The sequence below is a fragment of the Erpetoichthys calabaricus genome, chromosome 4 (genome assembly GCF_900747795.2).
Source record: "Erpetoichthys calabaricus chromosome 4, fErpCal1.3, whole genome shotgun sequence".
Lineage (NCBI taxonomy): Eukaryota > Metazoa > Chordata > Cladistia > Polypteriformes > Polypteridae > Erpetoichthys > Erpetoichthys calabaricus.
Window position 1 is genome coordinate 294,120,999 of NC_041397.2, and position 25,951 is coordinate 294,146,949.

Here is a 25,951-nt window from a genome sequence, read left to right on the forward strand (position 1 = left end):
CATGTCTATGGAAAGTGGGAGGAAACTGAAGCACCCGGAGGAAACCCACAAAGACACAGAGAGAACATAAAACACTTTACAGGCAGGACCTGGGATGTGATCTGGGGTCTTTTGACTGCAAGTCAAGGCAGCAGCACTATCACTGAGCCACCATACCCTCATAAATATATATATATATATATATATATATATGCAGTTTTTGAAACTGACAGTTACCTCTTACTGAAGAAAAAAATAGCAAATCCTAATATACCTAATACAAGTCTTGACTGCAAAAGGGGGGGGGGGGGGGGGCACAGGTTTTGTTTCAATGTTTATGATGTAAAATTCTGTAATCAGGAAAATAAAAAAAGACTTATTTGTGAAAATTGACAAAATAACTGAGAGTGGATTTAGTGGAGCTCAGATGAGATGAAGCTAATCGGCTTGAGCTGGGCCACGCGCTCCAGGCCTGAAGCTTAAAGTGACGCTTAAACACCAAATCAAAAATGCCCTAAAAATGTCTGGAAATGCAGAAAGCATCCAGAGAGAAGATAAGAATGGCGGCGTGTCATGTGCATACATCTGATAAGAAGAAGCCCATTTAGAAATGACACCGCCTGAAGATCCTGCTAATGGAGAAGGTAACAGTGGGGCACTACTGGCTATGGTGTGAGACGCACATTCATGTCGAGAAGAAGAAAGGGCCTTACATTCTAGGACACTGAGGCTGTGTGTTCAAGTCGATAAGAACAAACCAGCTTAACAGCCATCAAAGAGAGCCGAGTGAATAATAAGAGGGACGTGAAGAGGGCCGAATGGGCCTCACAGCGCTTTAGCCTTTTCATGACGAATGTGTGAGTCTCTCCATTTTTTGAGCACTCAGAGTGGATAACCCATATATTTATAATGCCAGCATATTTAAATAAAAACACAATAAAATCATATTTTATATTGAATAAGATAACATACAAACTGGATTTGAGGGTTTTCTTACAAGAAACAGTCAAGGAAATGTATTCATCTAGCTATAAATTTACTCCTTCAAATAGTCAGACAGACAGACAGACAGAAAAACAGATAGATAGATAGATAGATAGATAGATAGATAGATAGATAGATAGATAGATAGATAGATAGATAGATAGATAGATAGATAGTGTAGCAGTAGGGGGGCGCTAGAGCTCCCTTGAACCCTCAGGTACCACTCCAAACGCCGGGTAAAATTCCAATTATTATTTATTTTGTAATAATAATGTGCACTAAGCACCCTCCACTCCACACTACACATACAATACTATAAACACTCCAATAATCAATAATCAAACCAATCCTCCTCCCAGACACGTTGTCACCCTTCCTCCCAGCTCAGCTCAATGTCTAGGCTTTCCCATCGTCCTTTTATACTCCCCGACCCGGAAGTGGCTCCAGCCCCAGCAGTCCATGAGTCCCTATCACTTCCGGGTCAGATTAAAAGTCCTTTTCTTCAACCCAGAAGCACGTCGTTCCCTCCGGTCAAATGATCATGACGCACTTCAGGGTTATAGGGCACATACAAGTCCTTTGGCCTCCCTGCAGCGTACCCTGGTGGGCCCCACGGTGTCCAGCAGGGTGGGGAATAAAAACTCCATTGTCCATGATTCCCTGCTGGTCTTTGGGGCACTCCCATGCTACAGGGAGGGCTCCATTTAGCGGCCTGGGGGTATTGGCCAGGATGAATGGCCAGCCATATCTCACAACAGACAGACAGACAGACAGACAGACAGACAGATTTTGTCTTTAACCATAGATCACAATAATAAAGTATATATGTCTGTCTGTCTGGTTGCTATGTTTGTGTCCTTCCAAAAGATATTATACCTTTGGCCATATACTCCTATCTATCTATCTATCTATCTATCTATCTATCTATCTATCTATCTATCTATCTATCTATCTATCTATCTATCTATCTATCTATCTATCTATCTATCTATCTATCTATCTATCTATCTATCTATCTATCTATCTATCTATCTATCTATCTATTATGTAGTGCCTTCCATAACTTCCTGCTTATCATATAGTGTTAGTTTATATCTATTATGGGGTGCCTTCTCTTGTTATATATCTAATATACAGTGCCTTTCATATCTATCTATCTATCTATCTATCTATCTATCTATCTATCTATCTATCTATCTATCTATCTATCTATCTATCTATCTATCTATCTATCTATCTATCTATCTATCTATCTATCTATCTATCTATCTATTATGTAGTGCCTTCCATAACTTCCTGCTTATCATATAGTGTTAGTTTATATCTATTATGGGGTGCCTTCTCTTGTTATATATCTAATATACAGTGCCTTTCATATCTATCTATCTATCTATCTATCTATCTATCTATCTATCTATCTATCTATCTATCTATCTATCTATCTATCTATCTATCTATCTATCTATCTATCTATCTATCTATCTATCTATTATGTAGTGCCTTCCGTAACTTCCTGCTTATCATATAGTGTTAGTTTATATCTATTATGGGGTGCCTTCTCTTGTTATATATCTAATATACAGTGCCTTTCATATCTATCTATCTATCTATCTATCTATCTATCTATCTATCTATCTATCTATCTATCTATCTATCTATCTATCTATCTATCTATCTATCTATCTATCTATCTATCTATCTTAATTGTATACTTTCTTTTCAGGGTCACTGAGAACCATCTGTTATTCCAGGTTGATCAGGTGCAATGCAGAGAAGACCCCAGATGGGACCTCAGACTAAACGACAGCACCACAGGAACACAGCCTGGGGTAACAAACCTATCATGGAGTACACACCTTGACATAGGGAGAACATGCAAACTCCACCCAGGCAATGATTTTTGAAGAAGTGTCCACTTTTTGGCATTTTGTATGAGATTTATTGTAATATTTTGTCATCTAATGATCATAAGCTCGACTGATGAATTTCAGATGATCTCGGCGCTTATCTGAGTTTATACACTTCTTTTAAGAACTGATTCTTGATTTAATTCTTTTTTTAAAAATAGCTGCTTTTTGCAATTTTACAAATAACAATACGTAATAAATAAAAGCACACTGGACTGTTACACCAGGCAGTCATTTTCTAGATGACTTTTCTTTTGCCTTCTAGCCTTTGTGTCGACTTTTTTTCAACACCCACCTTGAAAAGCTGAAGACTTGTAGAAATGTTTCAGATGGTCCTGCCGTAATGTAAAAGTGGCCATCAGCACCTTCTCCTTATATAAAGTTAAACCCACACACGTTTGATCCCCACATGAAGCCATACTTCCCATGCCATATCTTCACACTGTCACATTGCCGCTAAAGCAGATTTGTCCATAAGCTGAAGCCAGTTACCTCACATACTCCAAGCAAACTCCATCCAACAAATTAAGCCAAGGCATTGCCTGAAAACCAAAGCCAAGTCAAAGAGACGTGCGTGTTACCTTTTCACCCACTGAAAACGTCTGTCCGTCACTCGCTCTCCTCCACGATATCTCTGGAATGGGGTCCCCTTCTGCCATGCAGGAGATTTTGGCCTGGCTTCCTTCCACTGCCGTCTCATTGTTCAAAACGGTTATATGAGGTTGAACTGAAAAAGAAATGAGGCTTTCCTGAATACAGCATACATGACAACAACACCACATGTCCTCAGGTGCCTCTTACATTTGTTAACTCCACCTGTTTCAGTAATAACTTCAGGTCCTGTGAAAAGGCATGCATTACTCACATGATGCTCTGTAACAAGACCTTAAAGGGGCTTCTGTTAGTCTTAATGGCACTTAGAAAGCAGCAGTAAAGTGGACATTCATCACTGCAATGTGGCCTACTGAACTAACTTCCTCTTATAAAGGTCAAAGGTGCCTTAAGTGAGACAGACTCCTCTTGAAATACAGCAATATAAGACCTGTGAACGCTTCATATTTAGAGTTCATTTTACCAGTCGTGATAGACAGCTGGGATTCTTACCCATAATGGAAGGACCAGGGGAAGGCAGTACCTCCCCCTGGACGACAGATGGCATTGGAGCTTGGAAGCTCAACCCTGCTAGGGCCCATGGCCACTGCCTTTGGGTTGAATGGAGAACGGCTGAGACCTCTTCTGAAGGGCTGGCGCCACACTCAGAAGTGCAGCCGGAAGGAGATCGTGGAACACCTGGAGGTCTATAAAGGGGGCCGCCTCACTCCATTCAGGGAGGTGGAGGACTAAGCTTGAGGGAAGAGTGGAGGTAGAAGAGACAAGGAGAAGAAATGGACTGCGTGTTTGGGGTTTACTGGTGCATCTATGGACTGTGCTGCCGTGGGGAGTGAGGGAAAAGAGCATTCCCACTCAACTGTCTACTGTGTTGGGCATTTGTGTGCCACACAGCGTAACAAAGGCTCTTCATATGCCACACATCAAACAACACCATCATGCACTTTACTGGGTTTTCTTCACAAAAAAGTCAAATACATGGAATGGAGCCAATGTGATCTACTGATAATTGACATGTGAATTGGAATACTCCCCCCAAAAATGATATTTTTTACACTATTTACCGCTTGTAGTTTGTAGTCACGTCAGGTCAGGTTGGGGAGCATCAACAGTACAGTACCCACCACACGACGAAACAGCTCGGGATCTTGGTTGGCAGCCCCCCAGGCAGACACCAGTCACCACCCTCCGGAAATGACCCTCTATCTGCCACAGCCAGGTGTTATGTGGGCGTCCCCTTGGCCTGGTCCAACCACTCGAGTCCTCAAAAATGAGCCGGATCACCCTCGGGTAATCACACCATATGACCGTAGTGCCGTAACTTACGCTTCATCACAATGCAGGTAATGTGCCTCATTTGAGACTCCATGAGCAACACAAAGTCAAATCAACGGTACCCAAGGATTTTCTGGAGAGACACAGAACTGATGGAGTCCAGTCTTCATCTCAGGTCACTGGATAGCGTCCATGTCTCACAACCATATAGCAAGACAGGAAGCACCAGGACTCTAAAGACTTTGTCCTTTTGCATAGATATCGGGAGAGCTACACACTCCTTTCCAGTGACCTCATGTTTCTGTGGTATACTGAAGTAGAATTACAAGCATTTCCTAAGTTTCAAAAGCTTTTATTGACAACTCCATTAAGTTTATGCACAGATTCAATATTTACAGTGTTGGTCCTTCTTTCTTTTTCAAGACCTCTGCAATTCACCCTGCCATGCTGTCTGTCCATCTACTTTTGGGTCAAATCCTGACTGATGGCAGCCCATTCTTGCATCATCAATGCTTGGAGTTGTTCAGAATTGGTGGGTTTTTGTTTGTCCACCAACCTCTTGAGGATTGACCACAAGTTCTCAATGGGATTAAGGTCTGGGGAGTTTCTTGGCCATTCACCCCAAATTTCAATGTTTTGTTCCCACAGCCACTTAATTCTCACTTTCACCTCATGACCGGCGCTCCATCATGTTGGATTGTTCATTGTTGGTCACCAAACTGTTCTTGGATGGTTGGGAGAAGTTGATCTCGGAAAATGTTTTGGTCCCATTCTTTATTCATGGTTGTGTTCTTGGGCAAAATTGTGAGTGAGCCCTGCACTCCCTTGGCTGACAAGCAACACAACAGATGAGTGGTCTCAGGATGCTTTACTGTTGGCATGACACAGGACTGATGGCAGCACTGCTCACCTTTTCTTCTCCAGATGCCCCAATCAATCAGAAAGGGGATGCATCAGAATAAATGATTTGACCCCAGCAGTCCTCAGCAGTCCAATCCCTGTACCTTTTGCAGGATATCAGCCTGTCCCTGATGTTTTTCTTTGCTGCCCTTCTTGACACCCATCAGGCCATCCTCCAAAAGTCTTCGCCTCACTCACACTTGCCTGCTGCCATTCCTGAGCAAGCTCTGCACTGGTGGTGCCCCCCGATCCCGAGCCAAGAATAAGGAATGGGACCAAAACATCCAAGTCATTTACTCTGATTAGTCCCCTTTCTGATTGATTGGGGCATCTGGAGAAGAAAAGGTGAGCGGTGCTGCCATCTGACGTCACATGTGATGAAGACCATGGAACGGCTGCTGCTTCATCACCTGAGGCCACAGGTCTGCCATGCCCTCGACCCTCTGCAGTTCGCATACCAGGAGAAGGTGGCAGCGGAGGATGCCATCATCTATATGCTACACTGATCCTTCTCCCACTTGGACAGAGGCAATGGTGCAGTAGGAATTATGTTTCTGGACTTCTCTAGCGCCTTCAGCACCATCCAACCTCTGCTCCTTACGGACAAGCTGACAGAGATGGGAGTAGATTCATACCTAGTGGCATGGATCATGGACTATCTTACAGACAGACCTCAGTATGTGCGTCTCGGGAACTGCAGGTCTGACATTGTGGTCAGCAACACAGGAGCGCTGCAGGGGACTGTACTTTCTCCGGTCCTGTTCAGCCTATATACATCAGACTTCCAATACAACTCGGAGTCCTGCCACGTGCAAAAGTTCGCTGACGACACTGCTATCATGGGCTGCATCAGGAGTGGGCAGGAGGAGGAGTATAGGAACCTCATCAAGGACTTTGTTAAATGGTGCGACTCAAACCACCTACACCTGAACACCAACAAAACCAAGGAGCTGGTGGTGGATTTTAGGAGGCCCAGACCCCTCATGGACCCTGTGATCATCAGAGGTGACTGTGTGCAGATGGTGCAGACCTATAAATACCTGAGAGTGCAGCTGGATGATAAATTGGACTGGACTACCAATACTGATGCTCTGTGCAAGAAAGGACAGAGCCGACTATACTTCCTTAGAAGGCTGGCGTCCTTCAACATCTGCAATAAGATGCTACAGATGTTCTACCAGACGGTTGTCGCGAGCGCCCTCTTCTACGCGATGGTGTGCTGGAGAGGCAGCATAAAGAAGAGGGACGCCTCACGCCTGGACAATCTGACGAGGAAGGCAGGCTCTATTGTTGGCATGGAGCTGGACAGTTTGACATCTGTGGCAGAGTGACGGGCGCTGAGCAGGCTCCTGTCAATCATGGAGAATCCACTGCGTCCACTAAACAGTGTCATCTCCAGACAGAGGAGCAGCTTCAGCGACAGACTGCTGTCAATGTCCTGCCCCACTGACAGACTGAGGAGATCGTTCCTCCCCCAAACTATGCGACTCTTCAATTCCACCCGGGGGGGTAAACGTTAACATTATACAAAGTTATTGACTGTCTGTATACCTGCATTGTTATCACTCTTTAATTTAATATTGTCTTTATCAGTATGCTGCTGCTGGAGTATGTGAATTTCCCCTTCAGATTAATAAAGTATCTATCTATCTATCTATCTATCTATCTATCTATCTATCTATCTATCTATCTATCTATCTATCTATCTATCTATCTATCTATCTATCTATCTATCTATCTATCTATCTATCTATCTATCTATCTATCTATCTATCTATCTATCTATCTATCTATCTATCTATCTATCTAGAGAAGAGAAGGTGAGCGGCACTACCATCAGTTCTGTGTCATGCCAACAGTAAAGCATCCTGAAACCATTCATGTGTAGGGTTGCTTCTCAGCCAAAGGAGTGCAGGGCTCACTCACAAGTTTGCCGAAGAACACAGCCATGAATAGAGAATGGGACCAAAACATCCTCCGAGAGCAACTTCTCCCAGCCATCCAAGAACAGTTTGGTGACCAACAATGAAAAATCCAGCATGATGGAACACTGGGCCATAAGGAAAAAGTGAAAACTAAGTGGCTCTGGGAACAAAACATCAAAATTTTTTGTTCATGGCCAGGAAACTCCCCAGACCTTAATCCCATTGAGAACTTGTGCTCAGTCCTCAAGAGGTGGGTGGAAAACCAAAAACCCACCAATTCTGAAAAACTCCAAGTATTGCTGATGCAAGAATGGGCTGCTGCCATAGGTCCAAAACTTGTAAATACCCTCATGAGAAAGACCTGTAGTCATAGTGGACTCGACAATATCTACACCCAGTAAACAGAAGTGATCAGGAAAGCTAATGGGATGTTAGGTTTTGCATCCCGATGTGTAGAGTACAAGTCAGGGGAGGTTATACTTAAGTTATATACCAAAATGGTGAGGCCTCACCAGGAGTACTCTGTACAGTTCTGGTCTGCATATTATAAAAGAAAAAGACATAGCAGTGCCAGAGAGGGTCTGCAGAAGAGCTGATTCCAGGACTTTGAGGTATGCGCTATGAAAAGGGATTGACGGAGTTGAGCTTTTTCAGTTTAAACAAACAAAGATTAAGAGGGGACATGACTGGAGTGTTTAAAAATCATGAAAGGAATTAGCACAATGGCTTTTGCTTTAAAATAAACATTTCAACAAGAGCATGAGGACAAAGTTGGAAACTTGCTAAGAGTAAATTTCACACAAAGAAAGCTGTTCAATACAAAGACAGCCATAGGCATGTAGAATAAATGACCAAATAGTGTGATGGACAGTAGGACTTTAGGGACATTCAAAACTTGAACGTCAGTCATTTTCCAACCTGCTTTGTCCTGAAGAGGGTCAAATGGGGTGCCGGAGCTTATCCAATTTAGCATAGGACACAAAGCAGGAGCAAACCCTGGGCAGGGCACCAGTCTATCATGGAAAACTTGAATGGTGTTCATGGACAATCTAAGAGAATCGGCTTGTTGGGGTGAATGGTCTGTTCTCATGAAAACTATTCTTTTAAATATTAGAGCAGACTACTTGAATAAACAAATTGTTGATATGTGTATATATATATATAAAATGAATATCGAAACAGAGAGACTGGCATTCCGATGGAGATTGGTGGCGATTCTTTGCCTGGACAAGAGTCCATAATGGAAGGATATGGATGGAGAGGCACCCAGGCAGGTTGGTTGGAGTTACCTTTCCCAACTGGAGGGCTGTAATGGAAGGACAAATGGAGACTTCTTCCCGGGGTCACACTGTGTATTCACCCTACACTCAGGGAGGTCAAATCTCTCTGGTGGAATTCCCATTTGTACACCCGCAGAGCATATTGGGAGCTTTAGTCCTGAAAAACAGCCCTGTTGTGCTATTTGGGTGCTGCCGGGGAGCTTCTGGGAAACAGTACTGCTAGTTTGGGGGGGTTTCTGGCCTGGCATGGATGTGCTTGTGACGTGCAGTGCTGTGGCACCAGAAGTACTCCTGGGTCAGGCATTAAAGAAGCCGCCTCCTCTACATCAGCGAGTTGTTAGGCAGTGGACAACACTCATAGAAGAGGAGGAGGAGATGAAGGTGCTGAAAATTATACAGTGCTGTGCAAAAATATTCAATTCCCTTGAAAGTCACCATGTTTATCCATTTAGTATTTTTAATGTGACCTCTTATTCTGTAACATGCTGGTCTGAGTATTTCAGAAACTGATGATCTGCTGGGATTTTTATGCACAACCACCTCTGGGGATTATAGAGAATGGTCCAAAAAAGGGAAAATATCAGTGAGTGGCAGATCTCTGGGCCTTGTTGATGGCAGAGGTCAGAAGAGAATGGCCAGACTGGTCTGAGCTGATAAACACACAACAGGAACTCAAATAAGCACTCGTTACAACCGAGGTATACAGAAGAGCATCTCTGAACACACAACACATCAAACCTTGAGGTGACAATTCACATGGGCTCACCAAAATTGAACAATAGAAGATTGGAAAAACATTGCCTGGTGTGATGAGTCTCAATTTCTGCTGTGACATTCAGATGGCAGAGTGAGAATTTAGTGTCAACAACATGATAGTATGGATCCATTCTGCCTCGTATCAAAGGTTCAGACTGGTGCTGGTGGTGTAATGGTGTGGGGGATTATTTTCTTGGCACACTATGGGCCCCTTAGTGCCAACTGAGCATTTCTTAAATGCCACAGCCTACCTGAGTCTTGTTGCTGACCATCTCCATCCCTTTATGACCCGATCTTCTGATAGCTACTTCCAGAAGGTTAATGTGCCATGTCACAAAGCTCACTTCATCTCAAACTGGATTTTCTTGAACATGACAATGAGTTCCCTGGACTCAAATGGCATCCACAGTCACCAGATCTCAATCCAGTAGAGCACCTTTAGTGATGTGGTGGAACGGAAGAGTCACATCATGGATGTGCAGCCAACAAATCTGCAGCAAATGCGTGATGCTGTCATGTCAATATGGACCACAATCCCAGGGGAATGTTTCCAGGATCTTGTTAAATATGTGCCACGAAGAAAAATGGCGGTTCTGAAGGCAAAAGGGGGTCCAATCCGGTACTAGCAAGGTGTACCTAATAAAGTGGCTGGTGAGTGTACACACACACACATATATATACTATATATTGTGGGGAACAGCCTGGACATACATGATGGTTTTACCACACACGTGTTTATTAGCCATAATATTTACAGTAACAGTGCACATACCCAGTGCCTCAGCACCAATCACCCCTTAAGTCCTGGCCACACGCACAATGCCTTTTAGTCTCTGGTCCGCCTCCACTCCTCTCCTCCAAGCTTCGTGTATGTATGTGTATGTGTATGTGTACTTTTCTACTTTTATTTTTATTTTTCTATTTTTAATATTGTTTTTTGTACCAGTAAGATGCTGCTGGAGTATGTGAATTTCCCCTTGGGATTAATAAAGTATCTATCTATCTATCTATCTATCTATCTATCTATCTATCTATCTATCTATCTATCTATCTATCTATCTATCTATCTATCTATCTATCTATCTATCTATCTATCTATCTATCTATCTATCTATCTATCTATCTATCTATCTATGTTATATAGTGCCTTATCATCTATCTATCTATCTATCTATCTATCTATCTATCTATCTATCTATCTATCTATCTATCTATCTATCTATCTATCTATCTATCTATCTATCTATCTATCTATATACTGTATATATATCAACAATTCATTCATTCACGTAGTCTGCTTACTCCAATAGATAGCAGCAGCTGTAGTGTCGAGGCCATTCTAGAAATACCGGAGATGAGGCACGAATCAACCTTCACCAGTTTGAGAGCCGAGTGTGTGTGTGAAGCCTGAGTTGCCCATTTAATTGTTTTTCTACAAATTAGTTCATTAATACGAGAATTGTCGTTAATAATACATTATGTTAAATAAACAATATGTGTTACTGAACAGATTGGATGACATATAAATAAAGATGATTTGGCTTTCAGCTACTGTACTTTATCTCACCTAATTGTTACATTTTCAGCATGTCTTCGTTTAAACGCCATATTTGTGCATTGACAGTTGTTTCAGTAATTTGTTAGCAGTGAATTCCACACATTAGATGATTAAACACGGTAATGACAAAAAAAAAACTTTAACTGTATTCTATAGACGCATCCTGCTGTCGGATTTGTTCATTTATCAACGACTGTTTCATTTTTGTTGGCAGCACAGTGGCACAGTGGTAGCACTGCTGCCTCGCAGTAAGGAGACCAGGGTTCGCTTCCCGGGTCCTCCCTGGAGTTTGCATGTTCTCCCCGTGTCTGCGTGGGTTTCCTTCCACAGTCCAAAGACATGCATGTTAGGTGCATTGGCGATCCTACATTGTCTCTAGTGTGTTCCCTGCGGTGGGCTGGTGCCCTGCCCGTGATTTGTTCCTGCCTTATGCCCTTTGTAGGCTGGGATTGGCTCCAGTGGACCCCTGTGACCCTGTGTTAGGATATAGCGGGTTGGTAAATGACTAACTGACTGTTTTATTATGAGTGTCAGATTTTTATTTTTTTCATTATAAAGTAAATGTTAAAGTGATGCAGACGAGAGTGACCGATCACAGAAAGCCGAGCATTTCACTTCAGGGTGTCCCCTCAGAATGGAGGAGTCTGCCCCCCTTTTTCTTGCTTAATCAGGCAAGGGTTAGGGTTACAAAGTGAAGTGGCTTCTAAAAGGTGTTTTCCAAATGAAAAGTGACCAGATAAAATATAAAACTTGATAAAATGACAGGAAATAAATTTGATGTGCCTTCAAAAGTAAATATAAACTGAACAGGTTTGGCCTACTCTTTTAATATGCAATAGGACAACACTGTAATGTTTCTTATGTTGGACTTTATCATATTTTAAGTAGTGTTTACTGTTTCTTGTTAAAAATAATCATTTGCAATTATTTCAAAAGCATCTTGAAATGCCACTTTCTCCATTTTGGGGTCTGTCTGTTCGGCTGCAAGCTTCTAGCTGGCAGTTTGGCCTGAGACTCTTCTGGGCCAGCCAGTTAAGGTCCTGGATTGCTTTGCGGTTGTTTTTGGACCACAACTATCTTGTGGCAGCCATTTAGTTGTCTTAGATGAGTTCTAACCACATGTTTTAATGCAGAACGGAGATAGCAGCGGGTATAACTGATATAACTGGGGTCAATGGTGACATAACCCACACAAGTCAAGTTGTCCAGTCGTTTGCTTACATTGTCTCAAAATCTATTGTTAAACTGACCACCTCTGGAAAAGGCCATTGTAAGAGAAAATGATGTGCTTGAGTATTTGAACGGTAGACCTGCCTCACATCCTCACATTTATATTCCTAGCGGTGAACCTCAACTACCACCAGTAAATTATGATGAGTTCTTTGGCATTCTGAAACAACAATGTTGTTGGCTGGACTTAGTGAGTAGTGCCATTTTAGGGGCCATCCCAGCATTTCCCTGTATGTGTGTGGATTTCTCCCTCGTTAAGATTTTCGCCCCTAGCTGAAAGTGTTTACCCCTCTTTTGCTACTAACTAGGAAAGCATACAAGATTACATGTCATGAAAAATCACTAAAACAATGGGCTGATGATGCCTGGTGTGTCTCGTTTGGCACCTGATCATTGTGATGTGACATCTTCATCATCATATGACAAAATGCAGCCATAGAGATTTGACGATAAGTCAACTGAGAGCCTGACAGTCACCTGCTACTCAGGAAAATCTCTTGGCTATGAAGTGCCTCGACTAAAACAGCGACACCTCAAATTTAGAGTCAAATGGCTTTGAGGTGAAAAGGGACCACCCACGGGGAGACCCTACATGACCTGAAATGCGTATGGCCAGGTGTTCATGAATTGCCATGATGGTGGATGCTGGCAGTACCAAAGAAACCCCTACAACAGCACTGCCATGACTTTGATCTGTCAGGTCTAATGTAAAGACACCACAGAGAACTGAAGTTTGAATCACAAGAGGAAACCATTGAGTGCATTTGTTGGCTGCTGGGAGGAGTACAATAGAAAACACGAGCGAGAGGTAAACAAGAGACGGAAACAAATGCTAAGCCTAACCCTAAACCTAGTGGCAAAGCCAAAAATTTGATCCTCAAAATTTCCCTGAGGGCCTGAGGTTAAAAAAACACTCCTTGGGTCCCTTATGTTCAATTTTACCCCATTGGGGGCTTTAAATTTAAACCTAGTTATAATACGGCCTTTCCGCACCTCCATCATTTATCTTAAAAACAATCATTTTTACTGCCCTGATGTTAAAAGATTCCTCATGGAGATCCTGAGGTTAAATATACCTCTTAGAGCCCTGAGGTTTAAAACACTCCTTGGGGCCCTGATGTTATATTTTACCCACTGGGGGCTTTAAATTTAAAAATAGTTATAATATGTCCTTTCCCCACTCCCAACCCTTATCTTAAAAATAATATTTTTTATAGCCCTGAAGTTAAATATACCTCTCAGAGCCCTGAGATTAAAACACTCCTTGGGGCCCTGATGTTAATTTTTTTCCCTTGGGTGCTTTAAATTTAAAAATAGCTCTGGGGTCAAATGATGGACCTTTTAGTTTCCCTTATTTTTAGATTCATTTAGATACTTGTAATGAAGCTTTAGATTAAAATAGTAAGGAGCTGTTAGGATTTATCCATTTTATTACAGTTATAAATTTAGCTTTTATTTAAATGGTCAATAGGGGGCACTGTTTTTAACCCTCATATAATTTTAAATACATTTTGTATGATTATTTATACTTTATTTAAATACATTTAAAAAGTATTTTAACATTTTAGAATTAATTTTTATACAACGTAACCAATATTTATTATTTATTTAATTGTATAGTGTAAAATAAAACGGATGGTTAAAAGAAATAAATTTGATAAACATTTGGATCAGTGTACCCTATATGGGTCTTCCTCCACTAATCCTAATCCTAAACCCTAGTGACAAAGCCCAAGATGTGATCCTAACATCTTCAAGAACTTTAAATGCACACAAGCCTTGAAATTCTCTTGAGTATCCACAAACTTTAACAATCAGGAAGGCCCTTGAGCAATGATGGCATGCCATCCGTGACCCCCAACATCATCCCTAACAACCATATAAGCAAACGCTAAACAAATTGGCACAAAATGGTGACTCCTGCAGAAAACAAAGTGGCAGCATGGGAAGACGTAACATATTTCCAAGAAATATCAAAATGTAAATGTCAGGACTGGGTTCAGCAATCCCAAAAAGAAGAAAAAGAATGTGAAAAGAATAACAACACCCCCCTCAAAATAATGCTAATAAAATAACAGTGCAAAACAACCAGTTATAAAACTACTCAGCTTGTTTAGTAAGGTGGACGACTTGTTAATGGCTTTGAAGAAAGTGAACTTACTTCAAATAGTGAGAATCCAAATCAAGAATCTTAACCCTTAAACTGCCACATACTTGGGGGGTTAATGTACCCCCAGACGCCAAATACTCTTTTGCTGCACTTTTTAAGTAAATGTCACAATTCACCAAGAAAAAGTGAAATTTTAATAGATCACATATTAATTTTCATGCAAAGAGCATCACAATTACTGCCACACGGATCATTTTACACCCTGCCAATGAACTGTAAAAACTACAAAAAAACACTACTGGAACAATCTATTATTATATGTACAAGGTGCAAGTGACGCCATTGATGAAATTCAGTCAATCACCGATTGTGCCAGCTGCGTTTGAGCACACTGAGGCCAACACTGATGCTGGCAGGCCAGTCTAGTGCAGAGGCTGAATACCTGGGGCAGTTATGCTGATTCACAAGGGGGCGCCAGTGGTCATGGGGGGGCTGCTCAACGAATGGACGGCACGGACTGATCAGCTCTGGCGTGCTGGTAAATTGCATTGGCGACCGACTATAGCCAGTTCCGGCGGTTTAAGGGATAACTACCATACCATGCAAGACCCCCTCAAAAATATGAGTAGAACTCTACCATGAATTTTGCAACAGGAGTCATACTTTTCTCCTTCTTCTTCATATTCTTCACGGATCCCCACTTTTCTCTGCTGTTTCTTTCCGGTTCTTCTGTGGTGGCGATCTGCACTACCTCCACCACCTGATCAAGGCACCATGAAGCCCCCCTGAGATGATGGAAGGAGGGCGGGAGTCTCAGCTTTCCACGAAACCAACAAATGAAAGACTAAGAGCTTTGAGTTAGGAACATTTATGTTAGTTAGAATGGCCAGTGGTGGCTGGGTGGTCTTTTGGCCTTGGACCCCCATTGCAGATTTTTTTTTTCTCCAACCTATTTGGAATTTTTGGTTTGTTTTTCTCCTGTCCTCCTGGCCATCTGACCTTCCCTTATCTTGTTGTTACTTATTCTTTAATATGTATTGCCTAATCTTTTTTTATTTCTTATAACTTTTTTTTTTGTTATATTGTAAAACACTTTGAGCTCCATTGTTGTATGTTGTTGCTGTTCTCTGTATCATCACAATTTTAATCTTTAATCCATTTCTAACAGCGTTCAAGTGACAATAATAATCTTTTGTCTCCAAGAAGCCTGCACAGAAGTTCAAATCATGGAGTGCATTGCTACAATTTCACGACAAATACAGATACCCCCAAACCCCCCGGGGTCAGTTTGCCGTGCCGCTGCCATCACTGTATCAGCGTCTCTGTCCCTTGTCTGTTTGCCACTCCCTTATTCATATTTAGTAGCTCAGCCCCACCCACCCTTCACTTCTGGAAACTTCTCTCTCTAATATGTGACTCATTTGTAAAGAAGGCACTTGCCATTGCTTAGATGAAAATCTCTCATTCTATATTATTCTATCAGACTTTCCACATTTATAATGTACATCCATCTAGACACAATCATGCAAAATGTACTTTTAAACGACTTTCCCGTCTTTATTCCGTATAAAGACCTGCGTAATCCGTCATCCTGCTAGAACCCTGGCACCTCTACAGGAGTAAATTGTGCTCAATCAGCATTTATCATGCAGCTTTGTTTTCCATTAGGCTTCCATGATGTTTGACACGCTTTTGTAAACTTGCAGTGCTGTCACGGATGGTGCTTAGAAGAAGACCGGCCATTTATCTTTCAGGGCAAAATATATCTGTCTGACTCGGGGGCTTTATCTCAACGGCTCTGAAGTCTATTTATAAAAATCGTGAGCAGAGAGCTTTGATAGGAGACTGCAGGGGATTAACGGCTCCGGCCAGCGGGGCTTGAGACAGATACGGTACACACCTAATGAGATCCCTTCAGAAGATGGTGGGATTTTACTTTCGACAGCTGGGAAGGGCAGAGGACAGCGGCAGTAATGAGGGTGACTCACTCGGCTCGTATGACCTGTCGCGTCTCATGATTTGTTGGGTAGACAGTGTGAAATCACCAACAAAGCCTGCTATAGACTGGAACGCAATGTAACATTCAGCGCTACCACTTCTTTCTTTCTTTCTTTCTTTCTTTCTTTCTTTCTTTCTTTCTTTCTTTCTTTCTTTCTTTCTTTCTGTCTGTCTGTCTGTCTGTCTGTCTGTCTGTCTGTCTGTCTGTCTGTCTGTCTGTCTGTCTGCCTGCCTGCTTTGGTTTAACCAGGGCTCCATCTTGGCTCTGGATGTCTTTTTTCTCTTTATTTCCTCCTTCTGATGTATTTTAGATTGATGTAGGTTGTTAAGAATATTGTTTTGTTTATTTATTTTGTATCACTTTATGTTGTTGAACGTTTAAAAGTTCTGTAAGTTATGTTCTTTCTGTGGAGCCGGGGAGGGCGGGGCCACTTGATGCTGTAGCACTCAGTGCTATTTAACGTGAAACTCTTGCTTTGACATTCTGTTCATGTCTTCTACTTTGGCTTTCCAGTTTGAATCTTGTGAGTGGATTCCCTAGATATCGACGCCTGCCTTTCTGTTTTATTTCAAATTCAAGTAGTTCATACTTCAAATGTCACCTTGTGCTTATTAACGTTGTTAACATTGTGTGCCATGTAATTTGACGGTGAGAGGTCGGAGCAACCCGTCCATCAGCTGCCCACAGTCCCCTGCGGTTCATTGTGAAAGCTCTTGTGGGGTGGGAGGTGAGTACTCTGGAGTTTATTCTGTGCTTTTTGAGATTTATGAATATTTTGAACCCTTCCTCTGTTTTTTGACTTTTCATTCTGAGGGTTACGTCAGGAAGGGCATCCGGCGTAAACTTGGACCAGATCAATATGCAGACAAAGATGATCCACTGTGGCAACCCCTAACGGGACCAGCTGAAGGAAGAAGAAGATGATTCTGGATTGTGATTTTCAACATTGTTTACCTCTGGTTTTTCTATTTTGAGGGCATTGCCTTCTGTACCTTTGTGCTTCTTGGAGCTTATTATTCTTTAACAGAGCTTTTCGTTAACCCTTAAACCACATACTTGGGGGGTTAATGCATCCCCAGACGCCAAATACTTTTTTGCTGCACTTTGTAAGTAAATGTCACAATTCTCCAAGAAGAAGTGAAATTTTAATGGATCACATATTTTTTTCATGCAAAGAGCATCATAATTACTGCAACACGGATCATTTTAAACCCTGCCAATGAACTGTAAAAACTATTTAAAAAAAAAACTACTGCAACAATCTCTTATTATACGTACAAGGTGCAAGTGACGCCATTAATGCAATTCAGTAAATCACCGACTGCACCAGCTGCGCTTGAACTGGCTTGACACACTGACGCTTGCAGGCCAGTCTAGTGCAGCGGCTGAATCTCAGGGACAGTGATGCTAATTCACAAGGGGGTGCCAGTGGTCATGAGCTGGCTGCCCAACAAATATATGGCACGGACTGATCAGCTCCAGCGTGCTGGCAAATTGCACTGAGAAGAGACTAGAGCCAATTGCAGAGTTCAATGAATGTACGTCACCAAATATACTTGGCTCCGACATGCTGAGGAAATTGCATTGGGAACCAACTATATCCAGTTCTGGTACCTTAAGGGTTAAAATAAATATATATTTTTTTATTTATGAAGATTCTTCATTGCCTTTAAGTATAACAAGCTGGGGTTTCATGGTATTTCCCCCTCTAGTGGGCATTTTTGTGACTTTTATACTTGGGAACACTTTAGCTCATTAGACATTCATTAAAAGAAATATAAAATCTAAAATGTTGGAAGTAGAAATGTTAGAGTTGACTTCGCAGTGGGAGGTCTAAAACTTGAATGTACAGCTTATGAGAAGGACCTGGGGGTTTTGTAGTGGGTTCTCTACACTGAGAGAGTGAATAGATGCAATCAATAAAGCTATTATGAGGGCACCAGTCGAAGACTAATAAATAATAAAAATTTAAAATAATTAAGTTAATAAAATCTAAAATAAATTAAGTTTATTAATAAATAATAAGGTTAATGGAATAACAAGAATATTTTCACTCTCTTGGCTTACTTGTGCCTCCAGCGTCTTTCCTGCGTATTCGTGTGTGTCTGAACTTCTCTTACCTGCTGCTCCCCCTCTCAAGGCCATTCCCATAAAGCCTGCTTCTCAGACTCGGTTATTATTTTGAAGGTACCAGTTTTATACTTTCTGTACTTTTAAGATGACTCTCTTAGCATGCGCCTTTACTATTCCTCATGAATCTCACTTGCGCTTCCTCTTTCATTGCATCAAACTGAGCAATCTGATTACTGTGAGGGCCTGGACACACAGACCTTATCATTTTATTATATAATAGATACAGTCATATGAAAATGTTTGGGAACCCCTCTCAGCCTGCATAATAATTGAATCTCCTTTCAACAATAAAGATAACAGTGGTGTGTCTTTCATTTCCTAGGAACATCTAAGTACTGGGGTCTTTTCCAAACAAAGATTTTTAGTGACGCAGTATTTAGTTGTAGGAAATTAAATCAAATGTGAAAAACTGGCTGTGCACAAATGTGGGTCCCCTTGTCATTGTGCTGATTTGAATGCCTGTCACTGCTCAATGCTGATTACTTACAACACCAAATTGGTTGGATGAGCTCATTAATCCTTGAACTTCATAGACAGGTGTGTCCCATCATGAGATATAAAGGTATTTAAGGTGGTCAATTGCAAGTTGTGCTTCCCTTTGACTCTCCTCTGAAGAGTGACAGCATGGGATCATCAAAGCAACTCTCCAAAGATCTGAAAACAAAGATTGTTCAGTCTCCTGGTTTAGGGGAAGGCTACAAAAAGCGATCTCAGAGATTTAAACTGTCAGTTTCAACTGTAAGGAATGGAATCAGGAAATGGAAGGCCACAGGCACAGTTGCTGTTAAACCAACAGGTCTGGCAGGCCAAGAAAAATACAACAGCAGCATATGAGCAGGATTGTGAGAATGGTTACAGACAACCCACAGATCACCTCCAAAGACCTGCTAGAACATCTTGTTGCAGATGGTGTATCTGTACATCGTTCTACAATTCAATTTGCACAAAGAACATCTGTATGGCAGGGTGATGAGAAAGAAGCCCTTTCTGCACTCGCGCCACAAACAGAGTCGCTTGTTGTATGCCAATGCTCATATATGATAAGCCAGATTCATTTTGGAACAAAGTGCTTTGGACTGATGAGACAAAAATTGAGTTATTTGGTCATAACAAAAAGCGCTTTGCATGGCGGAAGAAGAACAACGCATTCCAAGAGAAACACCTGCTACCTACTGTCAGATTTGGTGGAGGTTCCATCATGCTGTGGGGCTGTATGGCTAGTTCAGGGACTGGGGCCCTTGTTAAAGTCGAGGGTCAGATGACTTCAACCCAATATCAACAAATTCTTCAGGATAATGTTCAAGCATCAGTCACAAAGTTGAAGTCACGCAGGAGTTGAATATTCCAACAAGACAATGACCCAAAACACAGTTTGAAATCTACAAAAGCATTCATGCAGAGGGAGAAGTACAATGTTCTGGAATGGCCGTCACAGTCCCCTGACTTGAATATCATCGACAATCTATGGGATGATTTGAAGCAGGCTGTCCATGCTTAGCAGCCAGTGCAGGATTTACGTATAAGCTACACAAGCTATAGCTTAGGGCCCCCGCCTTCTTGGGGGCCCCCAAAACAAATTGTCCGAGTGAGCAATTGTCATATATACTTAAATATACTACAGCATTATTTGTCCCAATCAGGCCCGGCCTTAGGCGTAGGGCGAAGTAGGCGACCGCCTAGGGCCCCAGCATCTGGGGGGCCCCGGATCAACTCCTTGGTCTAATTTTCACGCATTTCACAGAGCTTCCAGGGGGCCTCTGCCCCCCTCAGGGGGCCCCTGGACCCCCCTTTCTCCTAGGGCCCCATAACACCTAAGACCGGGCCTGTTGGCAGCCATCAAATTGAACTGAACTGGAGAGATTTTGTATGGAAGAATGGTCAACAATACCTCCATCCAGAATCCAGACACTCATCAAAGGCTATAGGAGGACAGCGTCTAGAGGCTGTTAGATTTACAAAAGGAGGCTCAACTAAGTATTGATGTCATGTCTCTGTTGGGGGGCCCACATTTATGCACCTGTCTAATTTTGTTATGATGCATATTGCATATTTTCTGTTAATCCAATAAACTTAATGTCACTGCTGAAATACTACTGTTTCCATAAGGCATGTCAGATATTAAAAGGAAGTTGCTACTTTGAATGTTCAGCCAATGAGCTAAAGAATTAAGTGGGGTTCCCAAACTTTTTCATGTGACTGTATAGTGCATGGAGTACAAGTCAAGAGAGGTTATGCTTAATTATATAGTTTTGATTTCCATATTACAAATAAAAGACACAGCAGCACTGGAGACAGTCCAGAGAGGAGCGACTTGGCTGATTCAGGACCATGGTCAGTGATCACTGAGGAAAAACCAAAGCTGATTAACTGTTTCATTTTAAGCAAATAGAGATTAAGAGACAAGACTGAAGTTTCTCTTAATAAAAGTATGAAGTGGATCTTATCTGTTACTTTAAAATAAATGCCTGAGCAGGAATGCAAGGACAAACATGGAAACTTGTTTAGGGCAGATTTCAAAGAAATGTTTGTAGAACTAGGGTGTTGTACCGTGTTAGCCATTATGAATATATAGAAAAGTCAAGAAAAATGACTTCTTGGCTAACTGGAAAGTTCACAGTAGGCATGCCTTTGAGGCAACTCAGGCCCCTTCTTCAGGCAAGATGTAATCACTGTTTGGTTAAATTCATTCTTCATGAACAGTTAAACATGAACAAAGTTGGTGCATACTGGGTGTCCAGAATGTGGATACATCTATGCTGGGCTTCATCAAACTCAAGGCCCAGGCTAAGCCCAAAACAAGGCCACAAGGCTCTAAATACAGACTAAAAAAATTAAACATCAACCTGGCCTCAAACTTAAAAAGCAGACTTCTCGCCCTCTGTAGTCCAAAACTGAAGAAACGATAAAGTAGGGATGAAGAGAAATCATAAAAATCCCCTGTCCCAAAAAACAACGTTAACGATTTTATTAACAAAATTCAAAAACAAGCGCAAAATGGAAAAAAAAAAAACTGAATTAAAATGAGACATGCCTAAAAGGCAAAGCCAATCAAATGATACCAAATCCAGAAAACAATATCCTTTAAACAGAGCCGAAAATCAGATCCAGAAATCATAAAGAAAAAGGACTTACATAATCAAAGTTGAAAAAAGGAGCCAAAGAAACAAAAGACTTGTAAATCCTATAATGTGTGTGTTTGTAATGGAGACCTGCTCAAGGCTCTGGACAGGTAAGCAATACCACCACTGGGACAAGAGGGGGCGCCATTGCTGACACAACATCGTTTTCTTCCCCACAACTCTAAGGGATGTCAGCTGGAGGACGAATTAACTCACTTCCTGCTTCCTGCTAGTAAGCCCCGCCCCTTCTGAAGGAGCCAGTCAGTCTTGGACTCGTCAGCAATGGAGTCAGAATACGCAGAGCTCTGCATGTTGTTTTATTGAAATGGGGACCCACTGGTTCTCCAACATGTTGTCTGACTCCTGCATAATTACAGTCATATGAAAAAGTTTGGGAACCCCTCTTAATTCTTTTGATTTTTGTTTCTCATTGGCTGCGCTTTCAAAGTAGCAACTTCCTTTTAATATATGACACGCCTTATGGAAACAGTAGTATTTCAGCAGTGACATTAAGTTTATTGGATTAACAGAAAATATTCAATATGCATCATAACAAAATTAGACAGGTGCATAAATGTGGGCACCCCAACAGAGATATGACATCAATACTTAGTTGAGCCTCCTTTTGCAAATCTAACATCCTCTAGACGCTGTCCTCCTATAGCCTTTGATGAATGTCTGGATTCTGGATGGAGGTATTATTGACCATACTTCCATACAAAATCTCTCCAGTTCAGTTCAATTCGATGGCTGCCAAGCATGGACTTTTCCACACGATGCCAGATGTTGTTGTCGTAAGGCAAAAAAGGGTCCCAAGGCAAGTTTAGCAGCTTTAGAGTTCATGGTGGTAAACAGGGTAATTCCTGAAATAAATTCTCAATTTGTAAAGTTTCTAGTTGTGACTTGTCACTACAAGCCTGAGTTTTACTGTTTACTCCATTGTAAGATATTTTATGTACAGTTCAGGATTTTTCTTTATATTTTTGACGTTTTAAAGCCAGCTCCCCTTTATAGACCTATGAAGGCCGAAGCCAGAAGGTAGGAGTTGTAAGACTTGCAGGATTGGGGTGAGCTTCTTAGGGGCACACTGGTGAAATGTCTTAGCCTGCCTTGTGGCTCTGTGTGAAGGCCTCCCAATTTTAGGAATGACAGCCAATAGAGGGACCTTGTCTAAAAATGGCTGTCACTCCTAAACGGCTCATACGATATTTTTGGCAAAGCCCTTAAATTAAAGCTGAAAGTCTACACTTCAATCACCTCTTGATTGCTTTATTTCAAATCCATTGTGGAGGCGTACAGAGCCAAAAGGATGAAAATTGTGTCACAGTCTAACTACTTATGGACCTGACTGTAGCACAGCCATACTGTAAAGGCCCTAGAGTTATGTATGAAAGAGGCAACAGAAACGTCAGCACACTCACCAAACACCTTCAGAAGCAGCTCGCTTTGGTCCACTCCAGCTTTATTTGTGGCCTTGCAGAAATAGGAGCCTCCATCATCTTTCTTGATATTTCGGACAGTGAGCTCGGTACTCCTCTCTCTCATCAGATACTGGTCTGACTCTTCAATAAGTCTGCCATTCCTACAAGACAAAAATGTTCACCAAATGAAGATGTTAACCTGATTATTCAACTTTTGCCAGTATGTATGGTCTAGAATTTGATTTTGGGCTGCCATCTTACCAGAGAACAAAACAAGAAAGCATGCACATCAAAAAGCTAAATGTGTTGATGTCTACTCTCGCAGATAGGGGGCGCTCTCAGGTCTTCTCCACACCCAAAATAACACTAAAGTGGCTGAAATTCCAAGTTAATGAAGGGTTATTTGTGACAGGCAGCAAAGGACCACAATATAAAGCAAACCAAAAAGTAAAATAACAGCATTTGGATGCCTCCAGCTTTCTTAATCGTGTTTATCATTTTTACAGGCCTGGATGGAAAATGCAGACTTGAAGTATCAGGAGACGGGCTGACTGACAATTGTCAGGCAAGCTCTCTCTGGGTCAGGTGACCACAAACTTTTCTGGCTAGCGTTGCCATTACAGTACTGTATACATGGGTGGGCCAGAGTAGGTTTACAGTTGTTCGTATGGAAAATGACATGCAGGTTATGATCGCTACACTCAAGGACACTTTAATAATAGTGATGATAAGGACTTGACAAATAAGAAGACAAATAATACAAATAAATAATACGAGAATAAACTCTGGTGTTTTGTATTTGCACAACTGTAAACCTACTTTTGTCCACCCCTCTATATATATGTTATAGAGTACCTGTCAAATAATACAAAGAGTACATGACACGTGTTTCACCCTAGTTGGGGCACTTGAGATGTACTCACCTTGGCTTCCCTTTATGGGACATCAGCGCGTGAGGCGAAACCTCTGACATTGCATCACGGCGGCTGGTTCACTTAAATGACAGTATTATATCAGGTCGGCAAACATCCGCCATGCCCTCTCAGATGTGAGAAGCAGCTCTTAGAGATGTTTCACAGTGCCTGCCAAATAATACAAAGAGTACACGACACGTGTTTTGCCCTAATTGCGGCTCATCAGGCGACTGGCCGACCAATCACAAGTATTACCTGCTAGGTGACCACCCAAATAATCAGATGGCGATTCAGACCTATGGATGTAATACTATGATCTACACCCTCCTGAGTAAGTGAACCAGCTGCTGTGGTGCAACATCTGAGAATTCTGATCCCCAAAAGTGGAAGCAAAGGTGTGTACATCTGATGAGTAGACCATCCGAGGGAAATCCTGCTTGGGCCTGTCAACATCACTTCTGGTTCCAGCCCCAGTGACATCAATTCCTCTGACTTGTCTATAAAAATGCCATTGTGTTACCATTAAGGCAGTTCTGTCTTGAACTCAGTCTGTAAAGGCTTTTCTTTGATTGTTTCTTTTTTGTATTTATTCCAAGCATATGGGGTGGCTATCGCAAACCTTTTTCTGCTTCTTTATTATCTCTTACTATATATACGAGGTGAGACACAAAAATAACTAGACTGGGCTTGAGGCTTTCCTGGAAAACCATTTGGAGGTCGGCCAGACATGAATCATAGATCTATATCCCCTCATACAGACCCTCTCAAACCGCTGACCGGCTGTGAATAGCCCAGTCAGTATTTGCACAACAATCGGTACACGAGTTGCTGCTTATAATGTCGGGTGAAAAAATCGAACAGCTAATCAACATCAGATTTCTCTCGAAAATTGAACGAAACGGCCACAGAAACTTATGATGTGATAAAAACAGTGTACGGTGATACCAGTTTGACTCACACACAAGTTTTTGAGTGGCACAAACGTTCAAGGAAGGACAAGAAAATGTGGAAGACGTTCAACGCCCAGGTCAAGGGAGGGAAGTGGGTGCTTCACGGAGACAACATTCCGTAAAGCAGTTTTTGACTGACAGAAACATTCCTGTCCTCGACCATCCTCCCTATTCGCCCGTATTAGCTCCGTGCGATTTTTGCTTGTTCCAGAAAATCAAAAGTGACCTGAAGGGAACACATTTTTTCTTCAATGGATGAAGTGACGAGAGAAACGGCAAGCCTGTTGAAGAGCCTCAAGCAAGAAGACTTCCAGCACAGTCTCAATCAATGGAAGATATGAATGGAGCGGTGTAGAGATCGGGAGGGAGGGGAAGGATATAGAAGGTGACAATGTTTAGGATGCTGTAATTCATCAATAAATATTTTTTTTTTTTACCAACCTGGTTATTTTTGTGTCTCACCTCGTATATATATTGCCACACATGTGCGTTTCGTAGATAGTTTACAGGCTCAAATAGATGCCGTTACCCACCTTACCAGGGCTTGGCGCTGCCCACTAACTCTTTTTCCTCTCTCCCGGCAGAACAACTCAAGAATCCATATTATAATATATAGAATATATATATATATATATATATATTGTCACAGATGACTGCGGTCATTACCTGTCCGGGATGCCTGGAGGGACCGGAAAGGGACATTAATAGCTTCCGGGGTACAAGGGGGCAGCCGCCCTGGATAAAAAGAGGGCCACAGGAAAGGGACAAAGAGGATTTGACATATTGGGTACCGTGGCCACCGCCAGGGGGTGCTTTAAGCCTCAGGAGACCCGGATGTGATTACTTCCGCCACACTTGGCAAGATGGCGGAGGGATCGGCCAGGGACGCCCGGAGTGCTTCC

At 42.0% G+C, this 25,951-nt stretch overlaps 1 protein-coding gene across 3 annotated transcripts in view; it reads right to left on the reverse strand.

The window, feature by feature from the left end:
- The window catches only part of LOC114651263 (neural cell adhesion molecule 2-like), a 1,104,951-nt gene that overhangs the window by 400,878 nt on the left and 678,122 nt on the right, over positions 1 to 25,951 (reverse strand). For all 3 annotated transcript variants that reach the window (XM_051927215.1, XM_051927216.1, XM_051927217.1), the window contains exons 7-8: positions 23,186 to 23,346; positions 3,452 to 3,597 (exon numbers count right to left, since the gene is read on the reverse strand). In XM_051927215.1, coding sequence (XP_051783175.1) covers positions 3,452 to 3,597; positions 23,186 to 23,346 — 307 coding nt within the window. The remainder of the gene's footprint in view (positions 1 to 3,451; positions 3,598 to 23,185; positions 23,347 to 25,951) is intronic.